This window comes from Chiloscyllium punctatum, chromosome 7 (assembly GCF_047496795.1).
Source record: "Chiloscyllium punctatum isolate Juve2018m chromosome 7, sChiPun1.3, whole genome shotgun sequence".
NCBI lineage: Eukaryota > Metazoa > Chordata > Chondrichthyes > Orectolobiformes > Hemiscylliidae > Chiloscyllium > Chiloscyllium punctatum.
Genome location: NC_092745.1, coordinates 116,504,285 through 116,529,514, shown reverse-complemented (window position 1 = coordinate 116,529,514; position 25,230 = coordinate 116,504,285). Strand labels below are relative to the sequence as shown.

The following is a 25,230-nucleotide window of genomic DNA, read 5'->3' as shown; positions in this document are numbered from 1 at the left end:
TGGCTGTGTGGAATGCTCTGCCCCAGAGGGCAGTGGAGGCCCAGTCTCTGGATTCATTTAAGAAAGAATTGGATAGAGCTCTTAAAGATAGTGGACTCAAGGGGTATGGAGATAAGGCTGGAACAGGATACTGATTAGGAATGATCAGCCATGACCATATTGAATGGCGGTGCAGGCTCGAAGGACAGAATGGCCTACTCCTGCATCTATTGTCTATTGTCTATTGTGCGCCAGAACTTGCTGCTCCCCTCTTCCAATACAGTTGCAACACTGGTATATTCCCAAAGATGTGGAAAATGCCTGGGTGTGTCATGTACATAAAAAGCTGGACAAATCAATATGGTCAATAACCAACCCATCAGTCTACTCTCGATCATCAGTAAAATGATGGGAAGTGTGAGCAACAGCACCTGCTCAGCAATAACCTGTTCAGTGACGCCCAGTTTGGGTTCTGCCAGGGCCACTCAGCTCCTGACCTCATTACCGGCTTCGTTCAAACATGGACAAAAGAGCTGAATTCCAGAGGGAAGGTGAGAGTGACAGCCTTTGACATCAAGACTACATTCAACCCAGTGTGGCATCAAGGAGCCTGGGCAAAACATAATCAATGGGTATCATGGACAAAACTCTCTGCTGGTAGGAATCATATCTGGTACTTAGGAATATGGTTGTGATTGTTAGAAGTCAGTCATCTCAGCTCCAGAGCACCTCTGTAGGAGCCCCTCAGGTTAGTGTCCCAGACCCAACCATCCAAAGCTTCATCAATGACCTTCTCTCCACCATAAGGTCAGAATTGGGGATGTTCGGCGATGATTGCACAATGTTCAGCACCAATCATGACTCCTGAGATACTGAAGCAGTCCATGTTCAAATGCAACAAGATCTGGACAATATCCACCTTGCGCTGACAAGTGGCAAGTAACATTCACACCACATAAAGGCCAGGCTATGACCATCACCAACAAGAGATAATCTAACCACCACCCCTTGACATTCAATAATGTTAGCATCACTGAGTTCCTTACTATCAATATCCTCAGAGTTATCATTGACGAGAAACACAACTGGACTCAGCTTATAAACACAGGACTACAAGAGCAGGTCAAAGGTGAGGAATGTTGTGGAGAGTTACTCACCCCCTGACTCCCCAAAACCTGTCCACCATCTACAAGGCATAAGTCAGGAGTATGATGGAATGCTCCCCACTTGCCTGGGTGAGTACAGGCCTAAGAACATTCAAGAAGTTTGACACCATCCAAGACAAAGCAACCCGCTTGATTGGCACTACATTCACAAGTATCCACTCCCTCCACCACCAATGCTTAGTAGCCACAGTGTGTACTATCTACAAGAAGCCCTGCAGAAATTCACCAAAAATCCTTAGACAGAAGGAAAAGGGCAGCAGATATATGGGAACATTATCACCTTCAAGTTACCCTCCAAGCTACTCACCTTCCTGACTTGGAAATACATCACAATTCCTTCACTATCACTGGATCAAAATCCTGGGATTCCCTCCCCGATGGCATTGTAGGTCAACCCACAGCAGATGGACTGCAGCAGTTCAAGAAGGCAGCTCATCACCACCTTCTCAAGGGCAATTAGGGATGGGCAATAAATGCTGGCCAGTCAGTGATGCCCATATCCCACAAATGAATCAATTAAATAAAACCTTTAGGGAATAGTAACCATAATGTGAGAATTTCCCATTAAGTGTGAAAAAATGCAGTTCAATCTGAAACTAAAGTCATAAATCTAAACAAGGGATTTATGAAAATATGTGGAAAATTTTGGCTGTGGTGAATTGGAAAAAACACATGAAACATTTTGACAGCAGATTGGAAATAGTATTTAAAGAACTAATGCTTGATTTTCTAAGAACACACATTCTTTGAATCAAAAATACTCAACAGCCATGGCTAACAAGAAAAGTTAAAAGAAGTATTAAATCTAAGGGGGAGGCATATAAAGTGGCAAAAATATGTCATAACGCTGAGAATGGGGGCAGTTTTAAATTTCAACCCAGGAGGATCAAGATATTGATGAAGAAAGAGAAAATTTACTACGAGCATAAAATAACAAGAAACACAAAAATGGATTTAAAAAGTTTTTTTAGGGTATGTAAAAAGGCAACAATTATTAAAGACAAAAGTATGTTTATTACGGGCAGAGAAAGGAGAATATATAATGGGAAACACAGAAATGGCAGAGAAGCTTTGGAAGTACTCTGGACTGGATATTCTGAGAAATGTAGATTGCGTTGGGATATCTGGTTGGCATGGACGGGTTGGACCAAAGGGTCTGTTTCCCTTTTGTACATCTCTATGACTCTATGACCATCATAGTTCGACTGTCACTTCACTCCTACGTTCTGCATTCAGACTGACCTCTACACCTATGCCCAGCAATTCTGTTTTCAGAACTTTCTGAGGGTGAGGGGTGACCTTATAGAGGTTTATGAAACAATGAAGAGCATGGCAGGCCGACGAGGGAGAGGCCATTTTGGATTTGGTGCTCGGCAATGAGCCGGGGCAGGTGTCGGATCTTGCGGTGGGAGAACATTTTAGTGATAGTGACCACAACTGCCTCACATTCTACATAGCTATGGAGAAGGAGAGAAGCAGGCACAATGGGAGGATATTTAATTGAGGAAAAGGAAACTATGATACTATCAGGCGTGAGTTGGGAAGCATGGATTGGGAGCAATTGTGCCATGTAAAGGGCACTATAGACATATGGAGACTGTTTAAGGAACAGTTGTTGCAAGTGATGCATAAATGTGTTCCTCTGAGACAGGCAAGAAGTGGTAAGATAAAGGAACCTTGGATGACGAAAGCAGAGGAGCTTCTTGTCAAAAGGAAGAAGGCAGAAGGTGGAGGAAGCAAGGGTCTTGCTCAGCTCTAGAGGATTACAGGCAGGCGAGGAAGGAGCTCAAAAATAGTCTGAGAAGAGTCAGGAGGGGGCACAAAAAAGGCTTGGCAGGAAGGATTAGGGAGAATCCAAAGGCATTTTACACGTATGTGAGGAATAAGAGAATGATCAAAGAAAGAGTAGGGCAGATCAGGGATAGCATAGGGAACTTGTGTATAGAGTCTGGGGAGCCCTAAATGAGTTTTTTGCTTCTGTCTTTATTAAGGAAAAGGACCTTGTAATGAGTGAAACCATTGAGGTTCAGGTAAGCATGCTGGAACAGATAGAGATTGAGGAAGCTGATGTGCTGAAAATTTTGACAAACATTAAGATTGACAAGTCGCCAGGGCCAGACCAGATTTGTCCTCGGCTGCTTTGGGAAGCGAGAAATGTGATTGCTTCGCCGCTTGCGAAGATCTTTGCATCCTCGCTCTCCACCGGAGTCATACCTGAGGACTGGAGAGAGGCAAATGTAATTCCTCTCTTCAAGAAAGGAAATAGGGAAATCCCCAGCAATTATAGACCAGTCAGTCTCATGTCTGTCATCTGCAAGGTGTTAGAAAGGTTTCTGAGGGATAGGATTTATGACCATCTGGAAGAGCATGGTTTGATTAAAGGCAGTCAGCATGGCTTTGTAAGGGGCAGGTCATGCCTCACAAATCTTATTGAATTCTTTGAGGATGTTACTCGACAAGTTGATGAGGGTCGAGCGACGGATGTGGTGTGTATATGGACTTCAGCAAGGCATTTGATAAGTTTTCCCATAGTAGGCTCATTCTGAAGGTCAGGAGGAATGGGATACAAGGAAATTTAGCTGTCTGGATACAGAATTGGCTGGTCAACAGAAGACAGCGAGTGGTAGTGGAAGGAAAGTATTCTGCCTGGAAGTCAGTGGTAAGTGGTGTTCTACAAGGCTCTGTTCTTGGGCCTCTACTCTTTTTAATTTTTATTAATGACTTGGACGAGGAGATTGAAGGATGGATTAGCAAGTTTGCAGATGACACAAAGGTTGGAGGTGTCGTTGACAGTATAGAGGACTGTTGTAGGCTGCAGCGTGACATGCAGAGATGGGCTGAGAGGTGGCAGATGGAGTTCAACCTGGATAAATGCGAAGTGATGCATTTTGGAAGGTCGAACTTGAAAGTTGAGTACAGGATTAAAGACAGGATTCTTGGTATGCAGGTACATAGATCCCTTAAAATTGCCACCCAAGTGGACAGGATTGTTAAGAAAGCATGTGGTGTTTTGGCTTTCATTAATAGGGGGATTGAGTTTAAGAGCCGTGAGATCTTGTTGCAGCTCTATAAAACTTTGGTTAGACCGCACTTGGAATACTGCGTCCAGTTCTGGTCACCCTATTATAGCAAAGATGTGGATGCTTTGGAGAGGGTTCAGAGGAGGTTTTTCAGGATGCTTCCTGGAATGGAGGGCTTATCTTATGAAGAGAGGTTGACTGAGCTCAGACTTTTTTCATTGGAAAAAAGAAGGAAGAGAGGGGATCTAATTGAGGTGTTCAAGATGATGAGAGGCATAGATAGAGTTGATAGCCAGAGACTTTTTTCCCAGGGCAGAAATTGTTAACATGAGGGGTCATAGTTTTAAGCTGTTTGGCGGAAAGTATAGAGGAGATGTCAGAGGTGGGTTCTTTACGCAGAGAGTTGTAGGAGCATTGAATGCGTTGCCAGCAGCAGTTGTGGAAGCGAGGTCATTGGGGATATTTAAGAGACTGCTGGGCATGCATATGGTCACAGAAATTTGAGGGTTCGTACATTAGGTTGACCTTACATGAGGATCAATGGTCGGCACAACATCGTGGGCTGAAGGGTCTGTTCTGTGCTGTACTGTTCTATGTTCTATGGATAGAGCAAATAGACAGTTTTTTTCGCTGGATTGGTGCTGGCAAATGGGACTAGATTAATTTAAGACATCTGGTTGGCATGGACAGGTTGGACCGAAGGGCCTGTTTCTGTGCTGTATATCTCTATGACCCTAAATGTGAGTCCACCTAAAATCCAAATATTAACTTGCTCTCCAAGAATGTCAAGAAAAGTCAAAGTACGCCCACTTTTTCGATGCTGCATTCTGTGATACAAATGTCCAGTAACACATTCAGACACTTTGATTGTCCCTGTGAACAGTAAGTGTGAGGTTAGGATATCATTTGGTTAAGGTGGTAAAATGTCAGGTAAGTGGGGAGTCAAGTGTGTGGTTGCCAGGAAAGTAGGGTGCCAGTTTGCTGGGTAAGAGAAGGGAGTGCTTAAGGTAATTGAGGCTTGGGGGGTTATGAGGGGTAAAGGACAGGCTTGTTGGGTCCATCAGGGAGATGGGAGTATCAAGTAGGATTGGAAAATAGGAAACAGAGTAGGCCATTTAACCTTTTGAGCCTGATCCACCATTTAATACAATCATGGCTGCTCAAACAACTCAAAGCCTTTTGCCTATACTATTACCAAAAAATATCAATCTGTACCTTAAACACACCCATCCACAGCCCTCTATCATCCAGAATTCCAAAGATTCACAACTCTCTGAGTAACAATTTTCTCCTCATCTAAGTATCTTTCCCCTTACTTTTAAATTGTGTCCCTGATTCTAAGGGAAACATTTTACCTGCATCTACCCTGTCTATCTCTTAAATTATTTTGTAAATCAATGAGATTGCCATCATTCTTTGCAACTCAAGACAGCAAAGGCCCAGTTTGCTGAATCTCCCTTTTTAGGACAATCCCAGCATTCTGGCAATAATACCTCTCCTGAGATAAGGACACAAAAGCTGCACACAATACCCCCGATGCAGTCTAACTACACTCCTATACAATTGAACCAAGACTTCACTAACCCGGGACTAAACTCCTCTTGCAATAAAGGCTAACCTTCCATTCGCCTTCCCAATACTGTACCTCTGTGTTGGTCTTCAGTGTCTTATCAACAAGGATAGCCACTTTCAAACATCTCACTGTTTACAAGATGATTAGGGGTTTAGATAGGGTTGACTGTGAGAATCTTTTTCCACGTATGGAGTCGGCTATTACAAGGGGGCATAGCTTTAAATTAAGGGGTGGTAGGTATAGGACAGATATTAGGGGTAGGTTCTTTACTCAGCGAGTTGTGAGTTCATGGAATGCCCTGCCAGTAGCAGTGGTGGACTCTCCCTCTTTATGGGCATTTAAACGGGCATTGGATAGGCATATGGAGGATAGTGGGCTAGTGTAGGTTAGGTGGGCTTGGATTGGTGCAACATCGAGGGCCAAAGGGCCTGTACTGCGCTGTATTCTTCTATGTTCTATGTTTATGAAACACACTATGCACGAGTTCTTCCATCCAAAGTAGAGAACCTCACTTTGCCCACATTATGTCCATCTGCCATTTTCTTGCCAATTTACTAAGCCGGTCTAAATCCTTCCGAAACCACTTTACATCTGCCTCACAACACACAATGTTGCTTTGCTTCATATCATCAGCAAACTTGGAAATATTATGTTTGGCCCCCGCATTCAATTCATGAATATTTATTGTTGACGGTTGGGGCCGAAGTTTGCCAAATCAAGAATGAACCATTTATTCCAATACTATTTATCATAGCTTCCTCAGTGAAAATAGACACAATATAATTATTAAGCTTCTCCACCAATTCTCTATCCCACATTATAAATTCTTCTGGAATAAAAACAGAAATTGCTGGCAAAACTCAGCAAGTCTGACAGCATTCGTGGGGAGAATGTAGAGTTGAATGTTTAAGTCCGGTAACTCTTCATCAAAATTCTCCTTACACACTACCTGTAATGGACCCACATTCATTTCAGCCAAATGTTTCCTTGTTACATTCTAGCAGAAGTTTTTTCTGTCCATTTTTATGACTTTTGCCAGATTGCAAATCTAATCTGTTCTTCCTTTCCATAACAGTTTCTTAACTGTCCATTGGTATCATCTAAAACTTCCCAGTTCTTATGTTTATTACTATTTATGGCCGTTTTATCAACCTCACAGCTTTATACAATCATTAACTTCCTTTTCCAGCCACAGTTAACTGAACTTTTCTGTGCTTTTGCATTTCGAAGGAATATATTGTTGCTGTAAGCAACTTCTTTAAAATCTCGCCATTGTCTGTGCACAGTCACACCATTTAAATTCTCCCCAATCCAGCTCTGCCAATTTGTCTTTCATGCTTTCATAACTTTCCTTTTTCAAATTTGACATCCTTGTTTTAGATTAAACTACCTCACTTTGAAATATAATTCTGAAATCTATTACGCTGTGGTCACTCATATCTTTACAAGATTAGGCCAGATCAGGTAAGGTCAGCAGATTTCCTTCCCTAAAGGATTCAGTGAACCAGATGGATCTTTACAACAACCAACAATAGCATCATGGTCCCAATTACTGAAACTAGCTTTACATTCCAGATCTATTGGTTGCATTTAAACTCCAGTTAATTCAACTGCTCTGTTGGGATTTGAACGAGTTTCCTCAGAGTATTAGTTTGGAGTGTGGAATTATAGCTCCAGTGATATTACCACTAGAGCCACTTGGCCATGAAGATCTTCCTCAATCTCGATGACAATGTCCATTATTTTCTGTTTAACTTGTACCAAGTTACTACCACGCGATAACATTCATCTTGATTAGGACAATCTCTCCATTCTTGGCTTTCAAGTGAGTTTCCTGCACCACACTAAATCAAGCAGTCAGTGTAGGTCCTGAGCAGGAAAGAGCAGCATATCTACCAGTGAGCTCAGGTAGTGGTGAGGATTCATCTCACAAAAGACTGCATACATTTCTTTCACTTACCCAAAGCACCACATACAATGAGTTTCTTTGAAACTTAGGAAATACTGCTAAATAGGCAAATGCGCAGGATTCCGTAAACAGCAATGAGATGAATTATCAAATTACCTATCTTGGAAGAGGGAAGAATGTTGTCCAACACTGAAATCATTCCTGGCACTTTATCAAGAATCATAGGAGTTAGTACACCCACCTGAAATGCCACATTGTTGCTCAGTTTACAGTCTCACCCAAAGGACAGCAGGTTTAGCACTCCCTGAATGTAAGAGCAGAAACTGGCCAGTCAGCCGTCACAGTTCCAACTGAGGAAATGAGACCCGTAAATTCCTTCCCTCAACTAATGTCCAGAAGCGGGTCTGCCATTCAATGAGATAATAGATGGTTAAACAATGCTCAACTCCATTTTCCTGCATTATCCCCATGATTTTGAGTCCATTAATAAAACTGAGCTAAAGTGTTGACCTAGATAATGTGTTCAAATCCTTTGAACCTCTTCACTTGGAAGTGAAAGCACTCCCAAATGTGCTAAGCAGACAAGAATCCTCTTCGTGATTTCTATCTGCCGTTCTTTTCTCCTGTATGTTGTTCAGCAACTGAAAGGAGGTCACAGACATCTTCACTTTTCCTGTACTGATGATAGGCCAGCAGCTTAAACATCATCTGTCTATCATTTTTATAGATGCTGACTAAGTTGCTATACATTTCCAGTTTTATTTCAGATTACCAGTATTTGCAGTATTCGTTTTATGTGTAATATATAATCCCGTAGACACAGATGAAATCTCTGGAGTAGAAACTTGTTTCAAAAACAGCAGTGCAATAGGCAACCTAATCACATTACAGGAGCAGGAAAATCGACGTTTCAGGCAAAAGCCCAACATCAGGAATGAAGGATGAAGGGCTTTTGCCTGAAACATCAATTTTCCTGCTCCTCGGATGCTGCCTGACCTGCTGTGCTTTTCCAGCACCACTCTAATCTAGACTCTGATTTCCAGCATCTGCAATCCTCACTTTTGCCTAATTACAATATAGGCAGTCTGATTGCATTATTACTTACGAGTTCTGTTTCAATCTGAAACAAGTTGGTATTAGTAACTGACAATCCAGTATCTTCATACAGTGAAGCAGAAATTAGCTTGACGTAATTCTCACTGCCAGGGTACAGGAGGCAGCCCTAGAAATGACCTTGGTCTTTTTCCCTTGATTATGCAGATGGGGACTAAAGAAAGGTAGCATTGCTATTTCTTTAAAAACTATAAAATGTAACCATAATGAAAAGGTTTGAAAAGGGCAATGATTATTATTTTCTTCAGGGATAAAATATACACAGCACTAATTCAAAACCTAAATTATATTCAAGTAAGTAAAGCAACTATAGAGGTTCCTGGATCAAGTGAATTGATTGCTCAATGACAATACCAGAAATTTAACTCCACAGTAATTAATTTGTGTTTCATTTTACAATGGCACGGTGGCTCAGTAGTGAGCACTGCTGCCTCACAGCACCAGGGACCTGGATTCAGTCCCAGCCTTGGGACTTTGCACATTGTTCCTATGTCTGCGTGGGATTCTTCCGGGTGCTCCGGTTTCCTCCCACAGTCCAAAGATGTGCAGGACAGGTGAATTGGCCACACAAAATTACCCATAGTGTTAGCTGCATTAGTCAGGGGTAACTATAGGGTAGGGGAATGGGTCTGGGTGGGTTACTCTTCGGAGGGTCGATGTAGACTTGTTGGGCCAAAGGGCCTGTTTCCATACTGTCGGGAATTTAATCTAATGTACAGTCTGTGCATTACCTACAAGCAATAAACACCATTAGTTCCATATAATGTTGTAATAAAGGCTAATTTTACTTTCAGACATGCGAGAATGAAGCAAACACTGACATGCCAATTTTACAGGTGTTTCAATATTGCCATGATTATTTCCGATGACCAAATGCTTGACGATTCTTTAATTTTCATGGTGTTGGTACTGTGCCTTCAGATTTCTGAAGCCTTTCCCTGTTTAGAAAATAGTCAACGCCTCTATTCTTTCCATCAAAGTGCATGCCCTCAGACTTTCCCATATTGTCTTCCACCTGTCACTTCTTTGCCTGACTTCTTTTCTCTCCAAGCTTTTTTAAACTAGTGAAGGTTTGAACGGTTCGATACAATTGTTACTAAAAATTAAAATAACGTTCACAATTAAACTGGAGCCAGAATTGCCAACCAGATAGTTGGGTTTGGGGGGAAGGGGTAAGGATAATGCTCATTTGTGACTGATGGTGCAACTCCTTTAAATATTTTGTGTAATTGCTCTGCCCATGCAGTTTACCCATTGTAAGAGACAATGTCAGAACAAAGGATACCATCAGTCACACAATAACTGCGGGTCAGGGCAATTAAAGTACAGAATATAAAGGGTCTAAAAGCAGAAATGATAGCTCTTTCAAACCTCAAGTTCAGTTTGTGCTGAATTATAAAGTGATTGTAATTGACGTATATGATTACAAGTTGAAATTATTCCAATATTTTGATATGAAACTACAGTTGCTGATACACATTTTTAAACCTGCTGCGAACCACAGAAATGTAATCTGGTTTTAATAATTTGTGGACTGGCTGTTGCCTGCAAGATTCAGTATATGTTGAGACTAATTTCACATTGCTCTGTCCAAGTGGACAAATATTATAACATTAAATGCAGCCAAAGTAGAATTTAACCCTGATTTCAATGCAGTGAGGAACGGAGGGTAAGGATGTTAAAATGGTCACTTGGCAATTGAGGTTTTCATTGAATGTTTCAACACCATATTAAGCATTAAACATCTCTACCCCAAATGAAGTAGGGCTTGAAACTATTAAAAACATCAAAAAAAGAAAAGGTTACACCTAAAAAATGAATTAAATTGCTGCAACACACATGAAAAAGCAAATGTTTACGCTGAGGAAAAATGAGAGATGTGGGAAAGAGGGGCTGAATGAGTTACCTTGGGAATGTAAACAAAAGGCAGGGATTGAGGAGAACACAAAGAGTGAATAAGAAGGAGTGATTGAGTGTCTGAGTGAGTGATTGAGTGTCTGAGTGAGTGAGCATCTGAGTGAGTGAGCATCTGAGTGAGGGTGAGTATCTGAATGAGTGAGTGAGTGTCTGAATGAGTGAGTGAACGAGTGAGTGAGTGAGTGTAAACGAACAGGAAAAAGGGAGAGGAAGAAACGGGAGCTAGAAGAATTTGAGAAACCTAGGAACCAACTGAAATAATGGGAGAGAGAGGATGTGTAACAGAGAGGGGTGGAATACATGAGATATAAAACTAGATTGAAGTGTGCAATCAAGATTTCAAACAAATGGCTGGCAGCAACGCATGCCAAAAAAGATTGGTTTCCTGATATGGCTACTTGGAAACAAAGTGAGAACATCAGCATGAACTTACTTTATCTAAAACTTGTGCTAATTTGTCAGTATGCATTTTCTTTGGCAATATTGATCAATGGGAAAATAAAATCCTGTCTATGTAGTATGTCTCTCATTCATTGTTGCCAAGAGTGGATTTGCAATACTTGATCACATTCCACAGCTCTGCCAGGCAGATATGATTTCCTCTGTTGGGACAGTTCAGACTAAAAGGGGGAGTCAACCTTAAATTTAGAGTCGAACAATTTAGGGGTGAAATCAAAATGAAAATTTTCCAGCAAAAATTGGTAGAAACCCAGAACTCCATCACTGAAATATGGACTTCAGATGATAGCACAGTGACTCAATGGATAGCACTGCTGTCTCACAGCACCAAGGACCTAGCTTCAATTCCATCCTTGGGCAACTGTCTGTGTGGACATTCTCCCCGTGTCTGTGTGGGTTTCCTCTGGTGCTCTGGTTTCCTTCCACAGTCCAAAAACATGCAGGCTCGATGTTTGGGAAACATCCATGGGAAATACAGGGATAAGATAGGGGGGTGGGACTGGATGGGATACTCTTTGGAGGATCAGTGTAGACTCAATGGGCTGAATGGCCTGCTTCCACATAGTAGTGATTCGATGAAGTACTTAGCATGAATGAGGGATAGGAGTAGGCCATTCAGTCCATTGAGCCTGCTTGCCCGTTCAATAAGCAGGTTGATAAATGATTAAAAGCAGATTACATTTCAGTGTTTCGGAGCAGGCTTAAAAATGTGTATAAAATTCAGTAATTTAATATCAACAGATTGGAACAATTTCACCCTTTAATCTCATTCATTAATTACAAGCATTTTATAATTCAGCACAAACTGACCTCCGAGTCTGAATGAGCTATTATTTTCCATTGATCCATGTGTAACCTCAAATCCACATTCCCACTTACCCCCGATAACATTTCAACTCTTTGCTTCACAAGAATCTTTCACCTTCTGTCTTAAAGACTCTGCTTCCACCATCTTCTCAGGAGAAGCACCAATGACCCACAACCCTCTGAGTCAAAACGTTTTGCCTAAACTCTGTTTTCAATGAGACACCACTGATTTTTAAACAGTGACTCTTATTTCTAGATTCTCCACATCTCCACCCTGTCAAGACCTCTCAGGATTTTCTATGTTTTAATCAAGTTGCCTTTTCCTGTCCTAAACTCCAGTAGAAACAAGCTTAATCAACCTTTCCATATAAGTCAAGAGTGTGGTGCTGGAAAAGCACAGCAGGTCAGGCAGCATCTGAGGAGCAGGAGAATTGAACAGGGCTGATGAAGAGCTTCTGCCTGAAATGTCGATTCTCCTGCTCCTCGGATGCTGTTTGACCTGCTGTGTTTTTCCAGCAACACACTCTTGACTCTGATCTCCGGCATCTGCAGTTCTCACTTTCTCATGACCTTTCCATATAGGACAGGTATTAGTCTGGTATATGTTCTATGAATTACCTCCAGCACATTTACAGCCTTCCTGAAATAAGGAGACCAATGCTATGCACAGTTTCAGCTGCAGTCCCACCAGTGTCCTGTACAGCTGAAGCACAACCTTCCTACTCTTATATTCAATTCTGCTTGTTATAACTGATAACTTACTCCTAGCTTTCGTAATTACTTGCTATACCAGCATACTCATCTTTTGTCACTCATGGACAAGGACACCCAGATGCCTCTGCATCTCTGCTCAGCAAGTTTACACCACTTAGACCTCTTTCTTTCTTGCTGCCAAAATAGACTATTTCATATTTTCCCAGATTGTACTCCATTTGCTAAGTCATTTTTCAAATTATAAATAATGGATTCCTATGGCACGTCACTGGTTACATCGTGCCAATCTAAAAAAAGATCAATTTTTGTCTATGTTTTGTTTTCTGTTAGCTAGCCAAACTTCTATCATTAACAATATACTTGAATCTTCTATGGGGAAGACTGATATAAATCCTCTGTTCAATTAATCTTCCATTTCCTTTTTTTCAGTTATTAATTCTTCAGTCTGACTTTAGAACAACTCATTTAGACTCAAAACGTTAGCGCTCTCTCTCTCTCTTTCTCTCTCCATGGATGCTGTTTGACCCACTGTGATGTCCAGTATTTGTTGTTTCCAGTACTCATTTTTTGACTTCTTCTTTAAGCATTTACCATATATATGCATGTAAAAGTCTAATTTTTTTAGACTATTTTTAAAGGTTCAATTTATAGGATCGACTATTACATGTCTACTAATTTTGAGGGACTGAAATTCATGCAGCAGTTCGAAATACTGTATTGCTAACAGAAGTCGAATTGCTCACTCAACTAATCCCGGGTAAAGAAGAAAAACACAATGAATTACAGTAAAGGAAATTATTGGATAAAAGCAAGCATGAATTACTGGTAGTAAATTTTATTTATACATACTGGTACGAAAATTTAATATGTCAAAGATTCATTGAAATCCTGCAAAATCACACTGTTCAACATTGTCATGGCCTGGTATATTGGCTCACCTAAAATGAAGCATTTATTAAAATCTGAATGTGTAAGCATCTTGAACTTTACCACCAAATTCTTCTGTTTCCCTCCCATTTACTCTTGTATGTTATGAACCTCAGCAACATTAACAAATTTGGCAAAGAATTAAGGATATATGTTGTTATATATCTCACTTTTATTCAGATATAATGGCACAATGAAAATGACTAACTTTTTAACGATATTAACTTTTGGATGTATAGTGAAAAAAGTGTGATAAGTACCGACAGACTTAGTACCGGTCTGAATGAATGAATCAATCAAAACGTGCTGTAATAAACCAAGTGGGCCAAGTAGAGTTATGAATGAATGAATAGAGACACAATATAGTAAACAAAGAGTGATGCGATTTGTGGCATCAGCAAATTTTGTAACCATCTCCTTCCATTCCTTCCACTAAGTCATTTTTCAAATTATAAATAACTGATTCCTATGACACATCACTGGTTACATTGTGTCAATCTAAAAAAAGACCCATTTTTGTTGATGTTATGTTTTCTGTTAGCTAGCCAAACTTCTATCATTAACAATATACTTGCATCAATTTTCACTTTGTTGTTGCGATTTTGTTTAAGTGGGTTAATGGGAACAAGCAGTTTCCTTTGTAAGAGATTTGTAATGTGATATAGTAGGGTTGACTTTTTACACGAGATATATGGAAAATACAAAATTTCTTGGCCAAATATAAGGGGTTAATTTTGACATGAGATCGACTTTTACACAAGTATATATGGTATATAAATTCTTGTTCTCTGTTTTTAAGTTTCTGGTTAGCTATCTCTCATTCTCTATTTTGTCTTCTGTTTTTATCATTCTTTGCTGCTTTTATATTCTGTCCTACCTTCTGACCTACCACCTCTCTAGCACAATTACATACCCTTTCTTTAAGCTTGATACCATCTTTAACATTTCTGGTTAACCATAATGGTGGGTCCATTCCTTGAAATGTTTCTTATTTTTCAGAATGTATCTGAAATATCCAGTTAAGAATCTGCCATTGCATCTCTATTGACCTATCCTTTAATTTACTTTACGAATTCACTTTAGCCAGCTCGGCTTTCATGGCCTTATATAATTGTGATAAATTTACCTTGAACCACCCCTCCCCCTTGAGCAGAATGTAAAATTAAATTCTATTACAGTATCTAGAGTTGCCTTCACTATGAGGTTACTAATTAATCCTCCAATTACTCAATACAATATCTGCACAGTCTCGAGGAGGCAATGGCCCAGTAGTATTATTGCTAGGCCATTAAACCAGAAACTCAGCTAATGCTCTTGGGAACTGGGTTCAAATCCCACCATGGCAGATGATGGAATTTGAATTCAATAAAGAATCTGGAATTAAGGATCTGATGATGACCATTTCAGATTGTTGAAAAAAAACCTATCTGGTTCACTGATGCCCTTTAGGGAAGTAAACCTGTCATTTTTGCCTAGTCTGGCCTATATGACCCCAGGCCCAGTGTAATGAGATCAACTATTAACTGCTCTCTGGGAAATTAGGGATGGGCAATAAATGCTGGGCTTGGCCAAAGACACCCTCATCCTGTGAGTGAAAAGAAAAAATGAATAAGTAACTCTCTAGTCAGCTCAGAACATGATGTTCTAAGAAACTATCCTGAAAATACTCTCTGAACCCCTCACTCAAGCTACTTTTCCAGTCTATATATCGATTAAAATCTCCCATCACTATAATCATACCTTCCTGACAAGCTCTCATTATTTCTTCTTTTTTGCCTATTGTGTGCTGTTAGGGGTCTTTACAGCACTCCCTCAAGTGATTACTTACCTTTCTAATTGCTATCCAAACTGTTTCTATATCATGGTTTCCTGAACTTAAGTCATTCCTATTGTGTTAACACCATCATTAACCAACAGAGCTAGCCCTCCATCTTTTCCTCTTTTCCTGTCATTCCCAAATATCCTCTACCCTTCAACATTCAGGTCCTGATCTATGGCACTCCATAGCTATCATTGTAATAGCTACTAGATTGTACTTATTCATTTCTATTTGTGCTTTCAGTTCATTTGTTGTGTTTCGAAGGCTACATGCAATCAAATACTCAGCCTTTAATTTTATACATTTACTCTCTTTGAAAATTCTAGACTTATCTGTTGGTTGACTCATACATTCATAGGTCTATTCCTTTTTATCACAGCCTGTTTACCATTTCCTGCATTATTACATTCTCTTTAGCCTTGGCACTGCTCTATGATATGCCACATCTTCTCAAATTTGATCACTTGCTCTTGTTATTCAGTTTGAAATACTCTCCACTTCCCCAGATGTACAGTTGGCAAGAGCACCAGCCCCTGCACAGTTTAGGTGGAGACCATCCCGTCTGTATAGAGCCCATTTTCCTGATTACTGGCACCAGTACTCCATGAACAGGAACCCACTTCTCTTACATCAGTCTTTCAGCTACGCGTTCATCTCTCTTATCTGATTTGTTAATTTGCACTTGGCTCAGGTAATACTGAAGAGATTATGAGTTTGAGTTAATTTGGCAATGAACCCCTTGAACTGACTATGCAGGACCTCTATGTTTGTCTTGCCTATGTTATTGGTACTCACGGGGACCACGGTGACCGGTTCCTCTGTCTCCCATTCCCCAAGTTTCTCTTTAGCTCTGGGCAGATGTCCTGATCCCTGGCCCTATACAAGGCCTTATCGATGCAATTGCCCCTTGAAGGGCATTACATCACTAGTAAGCAAAGCCCACATCCTGAAATGGAAAGTCCTACCTGCCCCTGGTGTAACTGCAGGGAGAAAGTGAGGACTGCAGGTGCTGGAGGTCAGAGTCAAAACGTGTGGTCAAAACATCATCTCTCCTGCTCCTCGGCTGCTGCCTGACCTGCTGTGCTTTTCCAGCACCACACCTTTCGACCCTGGTGTAACTGCAGCCAGTTTTCATTTCCAGTGTGTGGTTGCGATTTGGATGACGATGGAGGGCAGCATATGTCATGCCCAATAGAGTGGGTCACAGGCTCATCCTGGTAACCCAGGAGCCACCCAACTTTCTCACCTGGAGTGCTGTATGCTGTTGCAGTCTCCTTCTCTCAGAAAAGATATTATTGCCATCATGGCAGTGCATTGAATACTCACCAGACTTGTTCTGGAGGACGGTAGGACTGTCCTCAGTGAAACTTACAAAATATCTAAAAGGACCAACAGAGTAGATGCAAGAAAGATGTTCCTTAAATCTTTGGCAAGTCTTGAACTGGGAGCAGAAAACTTTTTACTCAGAGGATTGTGAATGTTGTACCACAGAGAACTGTGGAAACTCAGTCTTTGAGTATATTTTAGGCAGAGATTAATAAATTTCTGACTCCCAGTGCTGTAGGGATAGTGTGAGTCAAAGGCATGAAAATGTGTGATCAGCCATTGTTGTTTTAAATGGTGAGGCAGGCTTGAGGGGCTGAATGGGCTACTCCTGTTCGTATGATCCTTATCTTCATGTTCCCTTCTTCCTTACACACTCAGCTGATCCCATCAGTTCTAACTTGCACACATTCCTTTCCATCTCTTTAACTTAAATCTTCATCTCCCAATACTAGCTCCTGAACAGCAGCTTAGTCATGCCAACCATCATGCTGCATTAACTCCCTGCCGAAGCCAGGGTGGTGGTGACTGTCAATAACCCCTTCCTACAATAACCCATGTATGTCAATGCCCTATTAACTTCTACCCTTATATGTTAAGTTGCCCTCATCACAATTATTGTCCCCTCTATATCACAACACACTGTCTCCAATCCCCACAGTTGACTGAGATCAACCTTTGCCCCTGACTGAATGGAGGCATCTCCTGAGGATGTGTCCTTTGACTTGACCAAGGACTACCACTTAGAATGTGAGACATGGCCATATGGTTAGAAAGCATGCAATGAGATTTGTGTGTAAGCTGCTGGCACATGGTGTAGATATGAGATTGATGTAGCCTAGTGCCAAACAGCAACATGTTCACCCTCTTGACTGATCTCTGATGACAACAGTACAACCCTGGCTTAGTGTTTCCTGTTGCAGACCCGAACTACTGTGAGCCTGTAAATTCTGAATGAAATGGGAAAAGGCAAAAGGACAAGTGTAGTGATTGGGACCAGGAGGACCACGTTAACTATGAGGTTCATGATTGGGGTTGTTAAACTGGGTCAACCAGGAAAGCCTTGGCTGACCAATATAACCAGGAGATTAGCATCTTCTCAGTTCAGGAACATGAGGATCAGGAGGAGGAGGATCAGGAGGAGGAGGAGGATCAGGAGGTGAAGGATCAGGAGGTGAAGGAGGATGAGGAGGAGGATCAGGAGGAGGAGGATCAGGAAGAGGAGGATCAAGAGGAGGAGGATCAGGAGGAGAAGGATCAGGAGAAGGAGGAGGATCAGAAGAAGGAGGAGGATCAGGAGGAGGAGGATCAGGAGGATTAGGAGGTGGAGGAGGATTAGGAGGAAGATCAGGAAGAGGAGGATCAGGAGGAAGAGGAAGAGGAGGATCAGGAGGAAGAGGAAGAGGAGGATCAGGAGGAAGAGGATGATCAGGAGAAGGAGGAGGATCAGGAGGAGAAGGAGGAGGATCAGGAGAAGGAGGAGGAGGAGGATCAGGAGAAGGAGGAGGAGGATCAGGAGAAGGAGGAGGAGGATGAGGAGGAGGAGGATCAGGAGGGTCAGGAAGAGGAGGATCAGGAGACGGAGGAGGTTCAGGAGGAGGAGGAGGAGGATCAGGAGAAGGAGGAGGATCAGGAGGATCGTGAGGTGGAGGAGGATGAGGAGGAGGATCAGGAAGAGGAGGATCAGGAAGAGGAGGATCAGTAAGAGGAGGATTAGGAGAAGGAGGAGGTTCAGGAGGAGGAGGAGGATCAGGAGGAGGAGGAGGATCAGGAGAAGGAGGAGGAGGAGGATCAGGAGAAGGAGGAGGAGGAGGATCAGGAGAAGGAGGAGGAGGATCAGGAGAAGGAGGAGGAAGATGAGGAGGAGGAGGATCAGGAGGGTCAGGAAGAGGAGGATCAGGAGACGGAGGAGGTTCAGGAGGAGGAGGAGGAAGAGGATCAGGAGAAGGAGGAGGAAGAGGAGGATCAGGAGGAAGAGGTGGATCAGGAGAAGGAGGAGGATCAGGAGGAGGAGGATCAGGAGGACGACCAGGAGGATCAGGAGGAGGAGGATCAGGAAGAGGAGGATCAGGAGGAGGAGGATGAGGAGAATGAGGAGGATCAGGAGGATCATGAGGTGGAGGAGGATCAGGAAGAGGAGGATCAGGAGGAGGAGGAGGATCAGGAAGGTCAGGAGCAGGAGGAGGATCAGGAGAAGGAGGAGGATCAGGAAGATCAGGAGAAGGAGGAGGTTCAGGATCAGGAGGATCAAGAGGAGGAGGAGGATGAGGAGGAGGAGGATCAGGAGAAGGAGGAGGAGGAGGATAAGGAGGGTCAGGAGGAGGAGGATCAGGAGGATGATCAGGAGGATCAGGAGAAGGAGGGGGATCGGGAAGAGGAGGATCAGGAGAAGAAGGAGGATCAGGATGAGGAAGAGGAGGATCGTAAGGAGGAGGATCGTGAGGAGGATCATGAGGAGGATCAGGAGGAGGAGGATCATGAGGAGGAGGATCAGGAGGAGGAGGAGGATCAGGAGGAGGAGGATCAGGAGGAGGAGGATCAGGAGGAGGAGGATCAGGAGGAGGAGGAGGATCAGGAGGAGGAGGAGGATCAGGATCAGGAGGAGGAGGAGGATCAGGAGGAGGCGGATCAGGAGGAGGAGGAGGATCAGGATCAGGATCAGGAGGAGGAGGAGGAGGAGGGTCAGGAGGAGGAGGAGGATCGTGAGGAGGAGGAGGAGGAGGATCAGGAGGAGGAGGAGGATCAGGAGGAGGAGGAGGATCAGGAGGAGGAGGAGGATTGGGTGGAGGAGGCAGATCAGGAGGAGGAGGATGAGGAGGATCAGGAGGATCAGGAGGATCAGGAGGAGGATCAGGAGGAGGATCAGGAAGAGGAGGATCAGGAAGAGAACGAGGAGGATCAGGAGGATCAGGAGGTGGAGGAGGATCAGGAGAAGGTGGAGGATGAGGAGGAGGATCAGGAGGAGGATCAGGAGGAGGAGGATCAGGAGGAGGAGGAGGATCAGGAGGAGGAGGAGGATCAGGAGAAGGAGGAGGATCAGGAGGATGAGGAGGTTCAGGAGGAGGATCAGGTTCAGGAGGAGGAGGATCAGTAGGAAGATCAGGATCAGGAGGAGGATCAGGAAGAGGAGGATCAGGAGGAGAACGAGGAGGATCAGGAGGATCAGGAGGTGGAGGAGGATCAGGAGAAGGTGGAGGATGAGGAGGAGGATCAGGAGGAGGAGGATCAGGAAGAGGAGGAGGATCAGGAGGAGGAGGATCAGGAGGAGGAGGATCAGGAGGAGGAGGAGGATCAGGAGGAGGAGGAGGATCAGGATCAGGAGGAGGAGGAGGATCAGGAGGAGGCGGATCAGGAGGAGGAGGAGGATCAGGATCAGGATCAGGAGGAGGAGGAGGAGGAGGGTCAGGAGGAGGAGGAGGATCGTGAGGAGGAGGAGGAGGAGGATCAGGAGGAGGAGGAGGATCAGGAGGAGGAGGAGGATCAGGAGGAGGAGGAGGATTGGGTGGAGGAGGCAGATCAGGAGGAGGAGGATGAGGAGGATCAGGAGGATCAGGAGGATCAGGAGGAGGATCAGGAGGAGGATCAGGAAGAGGAGGATCAGGAAGAGAACGAGGAGGATCAGGAGGATCAGGAGGTGGAGGAGGATCAGGAGAAGGTGGAGGATGAGGAGGAGGATCAGGAGGAGGATCAGGAGGAGGAGGATCAGGAGGAGGAGGAGGATCAGGAGGAGGAGGAGGATCAGGAGAAGGAGGAGGATCAGGAGGATGAGGAGGTTCAGGAGGAGGATCAGGTTCAGGAGGAGGATCAGGAAGAGGAGGATCAGGAAGAGAACGAGGAGGATCAGGAGGATCAGGAGGTGGAGGAGGATCAGGAGAAGGTGGAGGATGAGGAGGAGGATCAGGAGGAGGATCAGGAGGAGGAGGATCAGGAGGAGGAGGAGGATCAGGAGGAGGAGGAGGATCAGGAGAAGGAGGAGGATCAGGAGGATGAGGAGGTTCAGGAGGAGGATCAGGTTCAGGAGGAGGAGGATCAGTAGGAAGATCAGGATCAGGAGGAGGATCAGGAGGAGGATCAGGAAGAGGAGGATCAGGAGGAGAACGAGGAGGATCAGGAGGATCAGGAGGTGGAGGAGGATCAGGAGAAGGTGGAGGATGAGGAGGAGGATCAGGAGGAGGAGGATCAGGAGGAGGAGGAGGATCAGGAGGAGGATCAGGAGGAGGATAGAACATAGAACATAGAACATAGAAGAATACAGCGCAGCACAGGCCCTTTGGCCCTCGATGTTGCGCCGATCAAAGCCCACCTAACCTACACTAGCCCACTATCCTCCATATGCCTATCCAATGCCCATTTAAATGCCCATAAAGAGGGAGAGTCCACCACTGCTACTGGCAGGGCATTCCATGAACTCATGACTCGCTGAGTAAAGAATCTACCCCTAACATCTGTCCTCTACCTACCACCCCTTAATTTAAAGCTATGCCCCCTCGTAATAGCTGACTCCATACGTGGAAAAAGGTTCTCATGGTCAACCCTATCAAAACCCCTAATCATCTTGTACACCTCTATCAAGTCACCTCTAAACCTTCTTTTCTCCAGTGAAAATAGCCCCAAGTGCCTCAGCCTTTCCTCATACGATCTTCCTACCATACCAGGCAACATCCTGGTAAACCTCCTCTGCACCCGTTCCAGTGCCTCCACATCCTTCCTATAGTATGGCGACCAAAACTGCACACAATACTCCAGATGCGGCCGCACCAGAGTCTTATACAACTGCAACATGACCTCAGGACTCCAGAACTCAATTCCTCTACCAATAAAAGCCAGTATGCCATATGCATTCTTCACTGCACTATTTACCTGGGTGGCAACTTTCAGAGATCTGTGTACATGGACACCAAGGTCCCTCTGCTCTTCCACACTACCAAGTATCCGACCATTAGCCCAGTACCCCATCTTTTTGTTACTCTTACCAAAGTGAATCACCTCACACTTAGCTACATTGAACTCCATTTGCCACCTTTCTGCCCAGCTCTGCAGCTTATCTATAGCCCGCTGTAACCTGCCACATCCTTCCTCACTGTCAACAACTCCTCCGACTTTTGTATCATCTGCAAACTTGCTCACCCAGCCTTCAAGCCCCTCCTCCAGGCCATTTATAAAAATGACAAACAGCAATGGTCCCAAAACAGATCCTTGCGGTTCACCACTAGTAACGGCACTCCAAGATGAACCTTTACCATCAACTACTACCCTCTGTCTTCTTCCAGCCAGCCAATTCCTAATCCAAACCTCTAACTCACCCTCAATGCCATACCTCCGTATTTTTTGCAGTAGCCTACCATGGGGGACCTTATCAAACGCCTTACTAAAATCCATATACACCACATCTACCGCTTTACCCTCGTCCAGCTCCTTAGTCACCTTCTCAAAGAACTCAATAAGGTTTGTGAGGCACGACCTGCCCTTCACAAAACCATGCTGACTATCCTTGATCACATTATTCCTATCCAGATGTTCATAAATCCTATCCCTTACAATTCTCTCTAAGACTTTGCCCACAACAGAAGTGAGACTCACTGACCTATAGTTACTAGGGCTGTCCCTACTCCCCTTCTTGAACAAGGGAACAACATTTGCTATCCTCCAGTCTTCTGGCACTATTCCTGTAGACAACGAGGACATAAAAATCAAGGCCAATGGCTCTGTAATCTCCTCCCTTGCTTCCCAGAGAATCCTAGGATAAATGCCATCAGGCCCAGGGGACTTATCTATTTTCACCCTTTCCAGTATTCCCCGGACCTCTTCCCTACATACCTCAAAGCCATCCATTCTACTTAATTGTGACTCAGTATTCACATCGGCAACAATGTCCTGTTCCTGAGTGAATACTGACGAAAAGTATTCATTCAGTGTCTCCCCAATCTCTTCAGCCTCCACACGCAACTTCCCACTACTATCCTTGACTGGACCTATTCCTACCCTAGTCATTCTTTTATTCTTGACATACCTATAGAAAGCCTTCGGGTTTTCCCTAATCCTACCAAGGACTTTTCATGTCCCCTCCTTGCTGCTCTTAGCTCTCTCTTCAGGTCCTTCCTGGCGTCAATCGCCCCAATTGAACCTTCGCGCATCATCTTTACATAGGCCGCCCTCTTCCATTTAACAAGGGATTCCAATTCCCTATTAAACCACGGCTCCCTCACACGACCCTTTCCTCCCTGCCTGACAGGTACATATTTATCAAGGACACTCAATAGTTGCTCCTTGAACAAGCTCCACATATCGATTGCACCCTTGCTTTGAAGCCTACTTTTCCAAGCCACGCATCCTAAGTCGTGCCTCACCGCATCATAATTTCCCTGCCCCCAGAAATAACTCTTACTCTGCAGTGCACACTTATCCCTCTCCATCACTAAAGTAAAAGTCACCGAATTGTGGTCACTGTCCCCAAAGTGCTCACCTACCTCCAATTCTAACACCTGACCTGGTTCATAACCCAGAACCAAATCCAGTATGGCCTCACCTCTTGTTGGCCTATCTACATATTGTGTCAGGAAACCCTCCTGCAGGGTTCAGGAGGATCAGGAGAAGGAGCAGGATCAGGAAGAGGAGGAGGATCAGGAGGAGGAGGAGGATCAGGAGGAGGAGGAGGATCAGGAGGAGGAGGAGGATCAGAAGAAGGAGGTGGAGGTTCAGAAGGAGGAGGAGGAGGAGGATCAGGAGAAGGAGGAGGAGGTTCAGAAGGAGGAGGATCAGGAGGAGGAGGAGGTTCAGGAGAAGGAGGAGGAGGAGGATCAGGAGGAGGAGGAGGTTCAGGAGAAGGAGGAGGATCAGGAGGAGGAGGAGGATCAGGAGAAGGAGGAGGAGGATCAGGAGGAGGAGGATCAGGAGGAGGAGGATCAGGAGGAGGATCAGGAGGAGGATCAGGAGGAGGAGGAGGTTCAGGAGAAGGAGGAGGAGGATCAGGAGGAGGAGGAGGTTCAGGAGAAGGAGGAGGAGGAGGATCAGGAGGAGGAGGAGGTTCAGGAGAAGGAGGAGGATCAGGAGGAGGAGGAGGATCAGGAGAAGGAGGAGGAGGATCAGGAGGAGGAGGATCAGGAGGAGGATCAGGAGGAGGATCAGGAGGAGGAGGATCAGGAGGAGGATCAGGAGGAGGATCAGGAGGAGGAGGATCAGGAGGAGGATCAGGAGGAGGATCAGGAGGAGGAGGAGGTTCAGGAGGAGGAAGGGGATCGGGAGGATCTAGGGAATAGATTTACCAGTGATGCTGCTGCTCCTGTTGCAGCCTGGACTTACTTCTTCTGCTGCTGGCTGGGCTTCTCTAATTTCTGGGCCTGCTCCTATTGCTGCAGCTTGGGCCACACCTACACCTGCGGCCTGTTGTTGGTGCCAAAACAAATGTAAATAGGGATTTAGAATCTCCTCAGTTCAGGAGGACTGACTCCGAGCTGGCTGGCCACAGCCAGTGTACTGTACTGTGCACTCGTAAATGAAGGGTGACTTAGTGATGGGACACTGGCCTCTGTGCAGTTACTTCCTCAAGTCAAAGCGGAGATTCTGTGTGCAAGTTCAATGAGCACTAAGTGAACAAGCTAAGAGTCCCTAGGTGCAACCAGCTCCAATCCATGGAGATGGGTGCTTGTCCGTGTATACAAAATGGCCTGGCAGCAGCATTACAATGGAAGGTGTCTGTGAACTTTGAAGTGCAATATTGAAGTGAATACCATGGATCAGGGATTTGTCATAATGACATGGTAAGGCTGGGGCATGTCCAATGTTACCCTCCATGGCTGGTGGTGCAGATGGTTACTGCCAATGGAGATGCCCTGTGATGTTGGGAACTGTTATCCAAAATGGGGGCACAGAGGAGCACATGATGACTTGGAGCCCGGTACTCACTCGGACTTTCATGTTGTGAATTGTCACTGTCTAGTTTCTCTCTTTGCCAGACGGCAGAATAGCAAATTTGTTTTGAAATGAGTCAACATTTGGTAATAATAAAATGTTAATACGTGCAAATAGACTGCTCATTAACAAGATTCTCACATCTCTGCACAAAAACTTGGATGGAAAATTGGACTTTTCTTTCTCAAAGTCCAAGATTCTCATCTTTCCAAATGCCCCATAAGGGTCACCATTTCATACAATGTTCGGGGACTGGGGTTAAAACAAACCCTTGTTTTCACTCTGGGTATGGGAAAATTTGGATGTTTTAAAGGTTTTCCTCATCTAACAGACAGGGAGAGAGAAAGTAGTGAAACAATTGCAGGTTCATTATTTTCCACTGACATCTTAGTAACAGGTTCCTAAGCAGGAATTAACCTTCCAGACAATATATGTTTTAGATTTAGATTTAGATTTTATTGTCATGTGTACTCAAGTATGGGGTACAAGAATATAGAGGAAAGTGCACAATGTCACCACATACTGCACCATCTCAGATACAAAGTACCCAAGGTACAAAATCTTAGTTGCAGAAGTAGAAAAATAAAGAAATAAGT

The 25,230-nt window shown here is 44.1% G+C and overlaps 1 protein-coding gene across 1 annotated transcript; it reads left to right on the top strand.

Annotated features, from left to right (window-relative positions):
• Positions 1 to 664: 664 nt before the first annotated feature.
• LOC140479501 (uncharacterized) lies at positions 665 to 24,133 on the top strand. Its single transcript, XM_072573333.1, has 5 exons — positions 665 to 727; positions 3,137 to 3,175; positions 19,413 to 19,796; positions 20,034 to 20,603; positions 23,570 to 24,133. Exons 1-5 carry the CDS (start codon positions 665 to 667, stop codon positions 24,131 to 24,133), a joined length of 1,620 nt encoding a protein of 539 aa, XP_072429434.1.
• Positions 24,134 to 25,230: the final 1,097 nt, after the last annotated feature.